Source organism: Anastrepha ludens, chromosome 3 (assembly GCF_028408465.1).
Source record: "Anastrepha ludens isolate Willacy chromosome 3, idAnaLude1.1, whole genome shotgun sequence".
Classification (NCBI taxonomy): Eukaryota; Metazoa; Arthropoda; class Insecta; order Diptera; family Tephritidae; genus Anastrepha; species Anastrepha ludens.
Window position 1 is genome coordinate 97,703,299 of NC_071499.1, and position 14,097 is coordinate 97,717,395.

Genomic DNA, 14,097 nt, shown 5'->3' on the forward strand with positions numbered 1-14,097 from the left:
GTGGAGATTAGTGCTTGTTCAAACAACAGTTCCGAATAGTTTAGTGCAAATAATGCTCAATGAACACTTTTCTGCACAGTGTTCAAAGAGTACTTAATGTATTTATCGAATAGACTCAATATTAAATTTTACATTTTTATCGACCTTATTACATTTACCAATCGATTAAGGATGGTTAAGAATAATCGATTATATCATAAAGTAATTATTAACACAATGGTATTTGTTTATCAATTATTGTAAAACACTTAAGCTTCTTTTAGCTCGAATATGTTTTCGAACAATTAATAAGTAAAAATGACAGATTTTCCAGTCGTCGATATTAATACCGATATGGATTTTCCAGCCCTGCTAGCAAATTTGAAAAGGGCTTGTGATCTATGGTTCCGTAATGAACATACTGCGTCGAAAGAACTAGGTGGAGAAAACTCGTACTGTTCCTCCTATGACAACATCACGACAACCATTACCGAGATATTGCGTCATGGATTGCGTTTAAAGTTAAATAATGCTATGATGGTGGGTATATTATATTTTTTTTACTTTTCTAAAAAAAAAATTGGCTAAATTTCCATTATGGCCACAAAGCACTTCGATGGTGAGAGGAGGCGTCTCACCGTCTATAACTCCCATAGGAAACAGCATGGATTCACCATTATAATTATAAAAATACTAACCCCTTAGGATCCACATGGAACTCTAGGGAACCGATATCATTACTTTGAAGTTTTAAACTAGAATAACAACTCATTGGAATTACCAATAATATAATATTAGAATGCCAGATGCCTGCCGGAGTTGGATTGATGATGTGTATTTTTTGATGGCTGCCCACTACTTAAAAATAATGCGAATTTAAAAGCGGCCTTCAAGTAAACATATGTATTTGTAAAATTCAAAGGAACCTGTATACGAAGTTCATTTTACTCTGGTGTCTGGTAGCCCTAAATTACACGACTTAAATAACAAAATGTTTAAAAACAATGAGCCTCCGAAATTAGCTGTTTTCATTTTTCGGATCGAGACACACCACTTTATCTAAAAAAAATTATTATTTATGTTATCTTAGAAAAAAGGGCCGAAGACGAAAATTTTAAATATTAAAATATTCTCATATATATGTACATTTTAATCCTGAAATTGAAATGCCGCTATCGTCCGAGGATCATAATCCTCAAGCAATAGAGTTCTATTTTCTGTTATGGCAGTTTAATGCAACACAATTCTTTCTCTTACCGATGTTGTTGTTGTTGTGGTAGTAGTTTACTAAATCCTGTAGTGCGGTGAAGTCACCGGTCGTCTTCGTCTAACTCATCTAGTTGTAGGCCCAGAAAAGTGCGGTTTTGGCAGGTTCGGTCCAGAGGAAGAGGGGTGAATAGGTTTGATAGAGCATGTGAATAGATGGTTAGTGTTGTGGGATGTGCCTTCACATGCTGGTCATATATGGGATATGTCTGTGTCGATTCTGTATAAGAAGGAGTTAAACAACTACAATCTCCAGAACTAAAGTTAAATAGATAGTTTGTTTAACAAATAATAAGACGCAATAAGTGACTTAAATAGAGGCCTTGGCATCGCAAAATCAAGATCAAGACTTCTAGGAAGCCGGTTAAACTCTACAAGTCAAATTGTAAGAGGGGCGAAATTAAGGTAATTAGATCTGAGAACTTCAACATAAAATAGGATATAAGAGCGAAGTACTCTATTAGGAACATTGAAACTTATTTGGCCAAGTAGATCTGAACAGTCAATGGTACCAGATATTATATTATATTGTATATAAACATTAAACTTTGAACAAGTCGTCGGATCTCAAGTGATAAAACATTGATAAGCATGCATCTAGCGCTGTAGAGTGGCAAGGGTTATAAACTTACGCTGAACTTTAAGTCATTCAGAGCATTCAAATCTTCCTGCAATCCTAACAATGTATCCGATAGGGAGCAGATTTTGCGAAAAAGTTTCAAATCATCAGCATAGAGTAAATATACCGACCAACGTCATTAATGAAAAGTATACGCGGGGGCCGCCGTAGTCGAATGTGTTTGTGCGTGAATACCACTCGGAGTTCAGAGAGAACGTAGGTTCGAATCTCGGTGAAACACCAAAATGAACAAAAACATTTTTCTAATAGCGGTCACCCATCGGCAGGCAATGGCAAACCTCCGAGTGTATTTCTGCCATAAAAAAGCTCCTCATAAAAAAACATCTGCCGTTCGGAGTCGGCTTGAAACTATAGGTCCCTCATTTGTGGAACAACATCAAGACGCACGCCACAATTATATATATAAACAAGCTAAGACCAAGACTACTTTGTTACCTTGTTGTACTCCAGTAATTGACACAAATGTGTAGAATTTAGTATTCCCAATTTGAACAAATGAGATTCTATTTGACAGAAAAGCTGAGTGGAAGCCTAGATTTTGAAGTTTTCAGAGGAGGATTTGGTGTGAGACCGTGTCAAATGCTTTCGAAAAATCGGTGTATATGGTGTCAACTTCAGACTTACTATTAAACTCAGAGACACAGAACTGAGGGGAAAAAACAGTTGAATTTCCTCCAACATACCCTTGCTGACAAGATTCAATTAATCTTTTGATAGCATATGCTAGCTTGTCCTTTACCACTTTCTCAAAAAGTTTGGAACAAGCCAATAATTTCTACATAGTCCTATAATTTATCACTTCATTCTTATTACCAGTTTTGAATATTCCAACGGTCAATGAAAACACCAGTAGATAGTGAAATATTGAAGATATAGTTTAATGGTGAACAAAGTGAATAACTACACTTTTCTATCAATGTCTCGTTTCAAGGCGGATCGTAAAGATGAAATATCATTGATAATACATTGTTCAGATAACGTCAATGGCCCAAAGTCTAAGGTTTTGGGTGCGTCAATACAAAAATCATAGTTGGTGTTTTCTTAGACCACGACATAATTGGATTTGCAAAAGGTTTACAGAGCCAGCCAAACTCTCTGAAAAAGTGCCATTAAATTTCACTCTGGTTGGAATATTAGAACATTCCTTTTTCGAATTGATGTATTTCCAGAACATTTTTGTGTTTCCTTTTAACCCTATTTATTATACAAAAATTTGCCCAGGACATTGAACTGGGCGATATAATCGATATATTTATGTTGAAAGGCAATATTTTTAGTCTCCTTAACTTTTCAACTTCCTAGTATACCAGGGCAGTTTATGTATTTTACCTGGAAGTGGAGAGAGATTCCTGCTAAATATGTCAAACAACTTATGCAAGAACACTTCAAAACAACTTCCAATCAACTTCAGAAATTTGGGAGTTTAGAGAGTTAAAATTAGCATTATTGAAGTTATGAGAGCGAGTGTTTAGATTAAAATTGACATTATATGCTAGTTCAAAAGGTTCTAAGGATAATGATAAGGGTACATGACACATGCCCGATTTGTAAATTGGAGAATGACATTCAGTTAAATGGGGAATCAAATTGTTATCTATAAAAATAAGATCCAAGATATTATTCAGCTTTTGTACAAACGAATTAATCTGAATTAAATTAACTCTAAAAAGGCTGTTTAGGAAGTTAATTTCATGAGCGTAGTTAAAGTTGTTTGGAGTTAAGGTATGGTCGTTTAGTAAATTAGACCAGACAATTTTATTTAGATTAAAATCACTTAATATACAAAAGTGACTATTTACATTATTTTCATACATAGTACGTCAGTATGTTATTTACATGAACGCAATACAGTGAATACAGTGACTACTAGGAGGGATATGTGACGCACAAATGAAGAGTTTCTAAATGAGCCGCACAAGCAAACACAAATCTGATCAAGGAGTGAATCACTATTTGATAGTTGATAAAGCGACGAAAAAAGGGAACACCTAACGTTAGTCAGCGAAACTACCATTCGGGAGTGCGTAGGTTCGAATCTCCGTGCATGAACATCAAATAATACAACAAGTTTTTTCTAATAGCGATCGACCCTCGGCAGGCAATGGCAAACCTCTGTCATGAAAAAGCTCCTCATAAAAACCATTTGCCGTTCGGATTCGACTTAAAACTGTAGGTCAAGACGCACACCACAAATAGGAGGAGGAGCTCGGCCAACACCTAACAGAAGTGTGCGCGCCAATTAATTATTTTTATTTTTTACTTACGCCATTAATAGCGATGATGTATGTTATTATAAACTGTACTAAGTTGTTAGCAGCTTGCACATTTGATAATTTTTAATATTCGATGTCTTTAAAAAAGATTAGCCTGTTTTTTCGTTATTGTATAAAAATTATTTATTTGTTTTAAATGGAATATTTTTTATCACTAAATAACAAAAACATGTTAAATTATATTTATTCTACTTTAAGCCTAACAGTATATCTCCCGGTGGTATGACGAGAAACAATATTTGTCTAGCTATTAACGACGATTTCAAACAACTGGTGGACAATTTTGAATGGATTTGTAGGTCAGCACAAAATCGTACTTCATTTGCAACCGAATCGACTATACTATCTCCTTTGCCATTTATAAACGAATCGTTTGATACGTCATCTACAATGCAACATGCCGTTACATCTTTCCTTCGTTCCTGGGTGCAACGTAATTTGAAAGCAAAGTGTATGAATGCTTGTCTTCAAATGCTGTTCGCGGAAAAACAGTTACTAGAGGCATATTATAAGGAAGACGCTTTTTTGCGAAATGAGGCGTATTCAACAGCACTTCTTATATCTTTGTCAGCTGTAGAATTGAATCAATACAGCCTGTTGAGTCAAATCGAAACCAAACTTTATAGTCCGGAATTCGGTGTAGCTGCACTTTCTGCTGTACCGAGTACTATCCGAAGACGTACCACTTATCATCACATACTTTCAATTTCGCCACCTAGGAATAGAAATGTTGGCAAGATAGGCGTCGTAAATACGCAGGAAATGAGAATTGGAAACATAAGCGACTGCTCCACCAACCAGAAGGTAAATAAAATACTTCTAATAGTAGGTAGAACTAAAATATTTTAAATTTTTAGACTGCTTTCAAAAAGACTTCTCCGAAATCGAGCTTTGCTACTACATTTCGCAGAACTAAAAGCCTACCAGCATTACAGCACAATCCCTGCGAACCTTTTTTATTGTTTCAAGAAAAGCTAAGACCGCGATCTAAAACAGCTAATAACAATTTAAAAACTGGTTCTCAACGCAACATAAATGCCTTAAACGTAACTAATTTCGCAGGTTTTTCCGATTCAAATACAAACTCTACCACCACAACTGACTCCTCATACTCTGAAAACAATTTTTTGGATCTGGGGCTACCTTCAACATCTCTGCAAAGCCGACAGCAAATGCGTACAGGTTCCATTTCTTCTTCAAACGCGGGAACTCCTTCTTGTCGCATTGAATTAATTAACTGTGACGATATTAAAATTTGGACCGACACTTCCTATGATCATATTCGGAACCAGCGAAAGGAAGCGACAGCAACTGAGCCGTGTCCCATCCCTCACAATTTGGAGCCACTGAAACAGGTTAGAATTGTTTTTAAATATAAAACACATGCATTCATGTATTTTACAAATACATCTCAATTTACAGAAAGCGAAGAGCTCAAGTCCTATTGGTAGTTTTTTATGCAACCTTTTCAGCACTCCACCAACATATACGCATTGGTCAATACTCAACCAAAGCGGTAGCAGCTATGACGTCAGTTTAGACAACGGGGAAGGTAATACTGCAATCGCTATGTTTCCCTGTAATACAATACAATCAGCAGATTATGCAGTGAGTTCCACTAGCGGGGTTTTGAACGCATTTATGCCTGTTTGTGGAAAAAAGTTACGTTCCCGTAACTCCCAAAACTTATTCGAGGACGGAATTAGCACGCTTGATTATAAAAATACCATCAATGACTCATCGAAAGCAGCCACAGAAGAAAATTGTATCAAATTATCAGAAGCGCCTAAACAGTTACCAAAACATCAGCAGAGTTTAACAGATTTTTTGCAAACGTCGCAAATGTCGCGAAATAACACCGACTTGGAAAAGGAGAATGCACATTTTCGAGTATCTGAAGCGATAATATCAGCAATAGAACACATAAAGTGGGATAATAGTACAGATCCAGTGAAAAAATGGCGGCGGAGAAAAGGTAATCCGATCTACCTAAAGTACATAAATTATATCAGTACCAAAAAAATCCGTAGCACTTACATTCCATTGAAAAAGCAGAACACTCATATACGAGCATTGTCGCTAAATTTTCCATATATATTGTGTTTATTTATTTTTATGTTATATATCAAATATTTAAATTTTAGAAGCAACTCGATCAACATTAGCAACAACTGCCACAGATTGCTTGGCCACAGACGGTACACATAAAAATAGATTTCCAGCGAAATTCGAAAGTGAGGTATTTGCAGTTTTATAATGTAAATGGCATATTTACACACACTAAAAAATACAAAACTTATATTATTTAGTCTTGCGACGAATCCACTGAGCACATTTCTTATGCAGAACTAGGCGAAAGTTGTCTTGATTTACTTTCCGCAGAAGTTGTCGGCCTCTCATTAATTTCAAAATTTAACGATAAGCATCTACCGAAAGTATCAGAATTGAAATGGCTAGTTTCGGAGGAAGATACGCCACAGCAACTCTTGCCCATGCCTGATAATAGTTCAGCGAATCCTGACGATAATATAATACATCCAATGACACGAGGTACAAGGTACTGGGCGCCACCACGTCAACAAATCATTTTCACGGATCATCCATCCACAAGGTAGTTACAGTTGGGTGTACCTAATAATATATATAGTTGCTAACACGAAACTAGCAGTACCAAAAAAATATTAGATTTTTTTTTTTTAATTTTCATCTATCATGTGATTAGAAATTTTTCATTATTATTTTGAAATATGATTATATTCTTTAACTGAACACATTTTATAACAAAAAACATAACCTTTTATATTAAAAGATAGACATTAAGGGTTAACATTAAAATAGCATTGGTCTACAAGAAACATATTTTGGCCAAGTTTATAAAAAAATTAAAGAGAAACTGCATTGGCAAAGTTTGCTGATACAAAGTTATAATTAATATTTAGTTGAATTACGGCAGCACAACGGCGGGGTATTAAGTCCACCAATTGATCACATCCCTGGGGATGTTGCTGTTGTTGTTGTAGCAGCATAAACATTCCCCATGTTTACATATGGGAATCTTCAGCCAACGTTTGTAACAGCTAGAAGGCAGGAGGTGATTGATCTAACCCTATCAAACTCAAAACTTGGGTGGTCAATCAAGAACTGGAGAGTCCTTGCCGAAGATTCGTGCTCGGACCACAGGTACATTGAGTTTCAGTGTGGCGAGGAGGCACAAATGCCATTGCCCTCTAGAAACCCAAGAAAAACAGACTGGCAGAAGTTTAGGGAGGCGTTGCGGGACCTTGACGTTACGCCACCAAGACTTCGAAAAGAACAGGCCATTGAGGCGGCTGTTGAGAAACTCAACGCTGCCCTAACCGAATGTTTTGAGCCAGCCAGTCCAATTCGACCTCTCCCTAGCTGGACTCCCGTTCCTTGGTGGAATCGAGAGCTCCAGATGTTGAGGCGTGAGTCGAGAAAACTTCTAAACCGGGCCCTCAAGACTAACCTTGCAGGGGACTGGGAGCGATACCGTGATGTTCAGAAGAACTACTCTTATCTACGAAGGTTAAATGTTAGATTTGGTATTGAAATTTTCTTTTCTATGATTTATAGGAAAAAAATAAATGGCTTCAAAATAATTGTTTAAGGGTACTGCTATTTTATGTTCACAGCTGTATATGACTGGCATGTACACTTCAGTTATGTGTTTGACCGAGCTCCTCATCCAATTTGTGGTGCATGGCCTGATGTTCCTTCACAAATGGTAGATGGTTTTTTATGAGAAGCTTTTTCCCGTCAGGAGAAAAAAATTATTAAAAATTAAACATAAATTTTGAGCAATTTCAAACTTGCGCTTTGTTATACTAAAATTTAATGGGTTAAAAAACTACATGAATAAATTGTACAAGTTTAATAAGCGCAAGTGGAAAGTGTTAGAAAATGCTCGTTTGATATTTTTTTCCTTACTGTCTCCCTTTTTTCCCGATGACAAATACATGGTAATTTTTTAATAAAAGAATTTTTTTCTAAAAATTCTGAATTAAAAAATTTGTATTTTAATGTACTTTTTTCTTTTTAAATTTTTTAAATACTTGTGGATTTTGTACAAAGTTTTAATATGTGACATTTGTTTTAGAAATAATTATATTCTTGTAAAAATTAAAAACAAGAGTTTTCAAAGCTGGCTAAAATATCGCATTGACAATTAGGTGAAGACAGTTGCACGTTTGTTTACAACTTGAATCAGCCCCATTTATATATTTATTTCAGTCGCAAGGAGTTGATACGAAAGCAGAATAATCGTTGTGCGGGCTGTGGAATGCGAGTTTCTCGGCAGTATGTCAATAGCTTTCGGTATTGTACGTATCTCGGCAAGTTTCATTGCACTGGATGTCATCGAAATCAAATATCACCCATTCCTGCCAAAATTTTACAAACGTAAGTGGAATTAAGAAAAGTCGAGCGAAATCCTTAACTTTTTTTTATTTCAGTGGAGAAAACTATATAATTATTAATGTTATTTCTTTTCCCCAATTTGTAGTTGGGACTTCAAGTGCTATCCGGTTAGCGTTTTCTCGTATCGTTTATTGGAACAGATGTACCTATATCCGCTATTTTATGTGCCGGATTTAAATCCTGCTCTCTATATAGATAACAAAGCGCTACTTTCTGCTCGAAAAAAACGTGCCCATTTAAAATTTGTTAAAGATTTTATAAAGTGTTGTCGATTTGCAGTCAGGTGTGAATAAAATTTGACACCCAACTTTATTTTAAAAATCAACTCATTAAGTATTTCCTATTTTTTAGAGAGCAAGTATACTTTGAAAGCATACCAGATCATATTACGAACGATTCGGATATTTGGTCACTCTCAGACTTCATTGATGTCCACAACAAGAGTATGCAGCGCTCAATTGACCAGCTAATCGAGAAATGCGAGCATCACATCTTTAATTGTGTGGTGCGTATCAAGAGCAACAACAAAAATTTGAATTCGAATTAGTTAAAAAAAAATACTCATAATATTTCAAAATTATTTTTAACCAGCTCTGTACCGCCCGGGGCTTCCATTGTCAGTATTGTCATAAGGATCAGGTGATTTATCCATGGCAGCAAAAAGTATTTCGTTGTGATGGGTGCGGCTCATGTTTCCATCTCAGCTGCTGGAACTCAATGTTAAGTATGTGCTGTAGATGCCAAAGAATCAACAAAAGACGGGAAATTGCGGTTACTTGAGGTACAACTCAATTGCCAGTTAGGAAAATGTGAAGATAGTGTAATGTGCTTAATTGCACCACAGCTCTGTTGCGTATTCAATATAACTTCGCCAAATTTATTGTTAACTTCAAAAATCAATTATTTGCGCATTTAGCCTATAACGTCAAAGCATACATTTTATAGCGCCACTATAAACATGTTTATTACAAGTATATTTCAAATATCATTAAATGTAAAATTTGCATTTTTGAGCTTAATTACAAATTGGCGATATTTTCATCTTACTTGCTTTAAGGTGGTGCGCTAAGACATATTATATTCTATGAGTATCTATTGTATAAATAAATCGAATTTTTATATGTTGTTCGCGTGGCAAATAACGTGGACAAATTGCGTTCGTTTACTCGAAAAGCATGCAAGGAGAGAGCGCAATTTGGTATTTAATTTTAAGGGGAAGTTGGAAATTCGTGATGCGAAAACTTTAGCTAGCAAGAACTTGGCAAACGGTTAAAATTTTTTCAACACAACAATTTTATAAATTTATGATGAAATTCAGAAACAAGATTGTTGCTACCGCCATTATGACTCTAATGGTCTTTTCATCATCCGACAGTAATCATAATGAAGAAAAGTAAATGTTCGAATTTAACCCACCTGCCCAATGTTAGCCGTTTCGTATACTGGACATAAAAAATATGATTGGCTATGCAGGGTTGGAAGAAAAAACAAAGATCTAATAGTGTAAGCTTTGACGTTGTGTAAAAATAAAACTAAAAATTGAAGTAAACACAATATGGCGAAAACAGGCCAGACTTCTATGGAAAAAGTTCTGAAGCAAGTTTTCGTATTTTAAAAAGCCTTTTCGGAGTTATTAGCCAAAAACTGTTGTATGGCGAATTTTAATATAATTATATATATTGTATATATACATATAATATAATTTCTATAATCCACATAAGAAAATTAGTTGTCCCTTATTTCACATTTTTAAATGTTTTGTCAATCGTCGCAACCATCTGTTGTAACTATCGCAATCAGTTGTCATAAAAATTTGTAAGTTTCTGCAACTTTTGCGTACGCATACAAATTTGCACTAACTTTCTTTGACAGAGAATAATTCAAAACTCGTAACAATGCCAAGTTCAAAGTTAAATATTACGAAATATTAATATTAATTTGTTCCGCATAACCGAATTTTAACAGACCGACTCATGTTAACAGTATACTTTCGGCGAAATTGGGACTTGTGCCTTTTTTCTCCGTAGTCCTGATATGTATACTCTTTGTTAAATAATTATTATTTTACATATGCTAAGCCGATAGAACAATTAGTACAGAAAACATAATATAATTTGTATACATATATCCTTTTTAGGAGATGTTAAAGTTATAAAATTACAAAGGAATAAATAAGAGTAATTGAATAACACAATAAGTAAGCGAATTCAATCAATTTTTTAGTTAATTTCATCGATTTAATTACTACAAATACCTGTTAATTCCTGTATATTTGCATTCTTCTCTATTTAGGAGTGTAAGGTTCTTTACTCTCTGAACTTCTCGCCTTTGCTCATTCTTGCTGGCTTTTTTTGACTAACTCTCCTAATGGTTTAGGCAACAAATAATGTAGAAGTTTGTTCAGCTTATGCGTCCATGTTATTCATTATAACTAAACGTATTAATTTTCTTCAATCCTAGATAAACCATTTTTCATTACAAAATCTTACTGGCAACAAGTAAGGAAGTGTTAAATTTAATCCGGATCAAACTTTATATACCCACCCATATTTTAGTCAAATTTAATTTGTAATCATAATTCACAATCACCCTTCTTTACAACTAAGTGCGGGTATAAAACCGTCGAAAAACTTAAAACCCAAATAAAACTTTTGCTTTCCTTTTATTTAACAATTTTTCACGTTCGTATAGCTTGAATAGCTGGCGGCCGCCGTAGCCGAATGGGTTGGTGCGCGATTACCATTCGGAATTCACAGAGAGAACGTCGGTTCGAATCTCGGCGAAAACACCAAAATTAAGAAAAACATTTTTCTAATAGCGGTCGCCTCTCGGCAGGCAATGGCAAACCTCCGAGTGTATCTGCCGTTCGGAGTCGGCTTGAAACTGTGTGGAACAACATCAAGACGCACACCACAAATAGGAGGAGGAGCTCGGCCAAACACCCAAAAAGGGTGTACGGGCCAATTATATATATAGCTTGAATTTTATTTGATATTCGCTTAAAAAAAAAAAAAAAAACGAGGTAAATATGTGCAATCTTGGCAACAAATACTTTAAAAGATCTTATTGTTTCGGCAATTAATGGAAGAGAAATTCATGGAAGCTAATGAAATTGCAACATTTCAAAAATATAAGTCATCGGGGTACTCTCCATTGCATTCCGATGCTTTTTGCATTAAAATAACGACACATATAATATTGATTCAATAATAAAAGGTTCCGCATTCAAGCAGCTTTCTCGCTTCCACAGAAAAAATAGGATTCTTAGTTGATCAACGATGTAGTATTTCTTTTATTAAGATTAGTAAAAGATTTACAATAATAAAGGCAATACATCTAATAAACTGAATAAATGTTTTTCTTAATGATTTATGGGGTAAAATTAGCTTCTTATAATGTTATCTTTCTACTTAAATGGGAAGAAATTTAAAGAAAGACATGGATTGAATCGTGCGGCAACTTCGTTAAGCCTGGTGAAAAAGCATGTACGCTAGTAGTATGTATTTCCCAGGTTCCAGCGTGATGACAAAATTTTAACATTTTTTGTCATTTTAGTTGATATTTTTTAACTAGCCGCCCCCCTGAAAATACGCGTTAAGAATATTTAAAATTTTAATGATAGTTAATTCAATATTTAATATGAAATGCGTCATTAAAAGAATTTTTAACATGTACGGACAATCCGTCAATGTTTTATTTTGGATAATTTATTGTTATTTTTAATTTATAATTTTTAATTTTAAATTGACAATTTTTAAATTTATATTTTTTATTTTTAAAATCTATTATGATTATGTTTTTATCATCAAAATATTAACTATTTTTATATTTTATTTTAAAATTTATAATTTTTAATTTAATAAAGATGAATAAAAAAACATTGACGAACAATCCGTCAATGTGGTATTTTGGATAATCTATTGTTGTTTTTTAATTTTTAATTTATAATTTTTTAATTTTTAATTTAATAAAGATGAATAAAAAACATGTTTAAAGTGTTAAAGCTAAAATAGTACAAGTAAGTAATTTGTGAAAATTAAGTTAATTTTTAAATTACAAAAAAAAAACTTCATTTTTGTAAGTACCTTTCAAAAAAAAAAACGGAGACTCTCCAAAAAGGAGAGTCGTTGGTTAACCGATTCGATCTCGCAACAAAAATCATTGTTACAATTCCAACCGCTTAACCAACTCATCTAAACGGCACATATAGAAGTAATGTAATTATCTCTGAAATAAGAAACATGCATAGTTATTCAAAATTTAGTATTGTTTTAAGTTCTTCAGAGTTTTTTGACTTGACGAGCTTGCCATCAGCTGTCTAAGTGAATTCTGATGACTATAATTTTGAAAATTAACATGCAAAGACAAAAACCGAAATATGGTTATACGAGTATGTTATATAGGGTTATTCAATAGGTGCGCTTCAACTTTTTTTCGATAGGGAGGGCGAACGACGCAATATTTTTTATTTTTCGCTTGTCATTTGTAAACTTCATTAATATACATTTCATCATGGAACGGTACACACTTGAGAAACGATTGCAAATCGTGCAAATTTTTTATGAAAATAATCGTTCTGTTGCTGCTACTTTAAGAGCATTACGGCCATTTTACGGTCCATTTAACAAGCCGTCCCGTTTTGGGGTTTTGTGAAGTCATTGGTCTACAGTAACAAGCCGGCGACGATTTGTGAGCTCAGAGCCAATATTGAACGCGAAATTGCTGGAATTTCGGCCGATTTATGCAAAAGAGTGGTCGAAAATTGGGTTCAACGATTGGACTTCGTAAAACGTGCACGCGGTGGTCATGCAAAAGAAATCGAATTTCATACTTAAATGTATATGTTCAAACTCGATAATAAAAAAAATTAGTTAAAAAAGTCAAACCGTTTGTGTTTTATTCGAAAAAGTTCAAAAGTTGAAGCGCTCTTACTGAAAAACCCTAAGCATTTGTCCGCGCGAACCTTAAAATTTTTTTTTTTTTTTAAATGGAAATACTTTATTTGCAATCTATCTTAGAATACAGATATTCAGCAAAAGAGATCTTATTACCTAATGACAGCATTTACACTGGTGAAAAACTACATAGAAAACTATAGAATTTTTTCTTTTTACAATTCTTATGCATATTTTATGTTATTCGATTAAATTTTTACTCAAAAATTGTATAACTTACTTCATGTATAACTTATACGAGTATTAGAATTTACAAATTTATTGCAGCATTTTAACAATTTCATATTTAGCTCTTGGTTTTTTTTTTTTTTTAATTATTATTATTAAATTGACAAATTTAAAGGAATGGCAAGTCTAAGACATGATTGCGCTTTAATCGTCTAATTTCATTGGTTGTGTCCAACAAGCAAATAGCATTTGTGTTTAATTGATGTGACAATCGTTCAATGTATCTGTTAGAATATACTGAGATTTCTCTCTTAACAAATTGAATACCTAGATCCATGTGTATGGCTTCGTTTGTGATAAACCAAGGTGCATTAACAAG

At 34.1% G+C, this 14,097-nt stretch overlaps 1 protein-coding gene across 2 annotated transcripts; it reads left to right on the forward strand.

Annotated features, from left to right (window-relative positions):
- The first annotated feature begins 189 nt into the window (after positions 1-189).
- On the forward strand, positions 190-9,789 carry LOC128858545 (uncharacterized). Of its 2 annotated transcripts, XM_054094922.1 has the most exons (11): positions 190-519; positions 4,357-4,962; positions 5,016-5,513; positions 5,581-5,710; positions 5,768-6,133; positions 6,303-6,397; positions 6,468-6,769; positions 8,410-8,577; positions 8,681-8,878; positions 8,947-9,100; positions 9,187-9,789. In XM_054094922.1, the coding sequence occupies exons 1-11, from the start codon at positions 298-300 to the stop codon at positions 9,373-9,375; spliced, it is 2,928 nt and encodes a 975-aa protein (XP_053950897.1). In that variant the 5' UTR covers positions 190-297; the 3' UTR covers positions 9,376-9,789. The 2 variants fall into 2 exon arrangements, with proteins under 2 accessions (XP_053950897.1, XP_053950896.1); XM_054094921.1 differs by having other exon boundaries at positions 5,581-6,133.
- Positions 9,790-14,097: the final 4,308 nt, after the last annotated feature.

Excerpts from the sequence above, each read along its gene's own strand:
- LOC128858545 (XM_054094921.1), top strand. The coding sequence starts at position 298 with ATGACAGATTTTCCAGTCGTCGATATTAATACCGATATGGATTTTCCA. Across the intron at positions 6,398-6,467 it reads CAGCGAAATTCGAAAGTGAG|TCTTGCGACGAATCCACTGA; the intron begins GTATTTGCAGTT and ends TATATTATTTAG. Across the intron at positions 8,879-8,946 it reads TGTTGTCGATTTGCAGTCAG|AGAGCAAGTATACTTTGAAA; the intron begins GTGTGAATAAAA and ends CCTATTTTTTAG.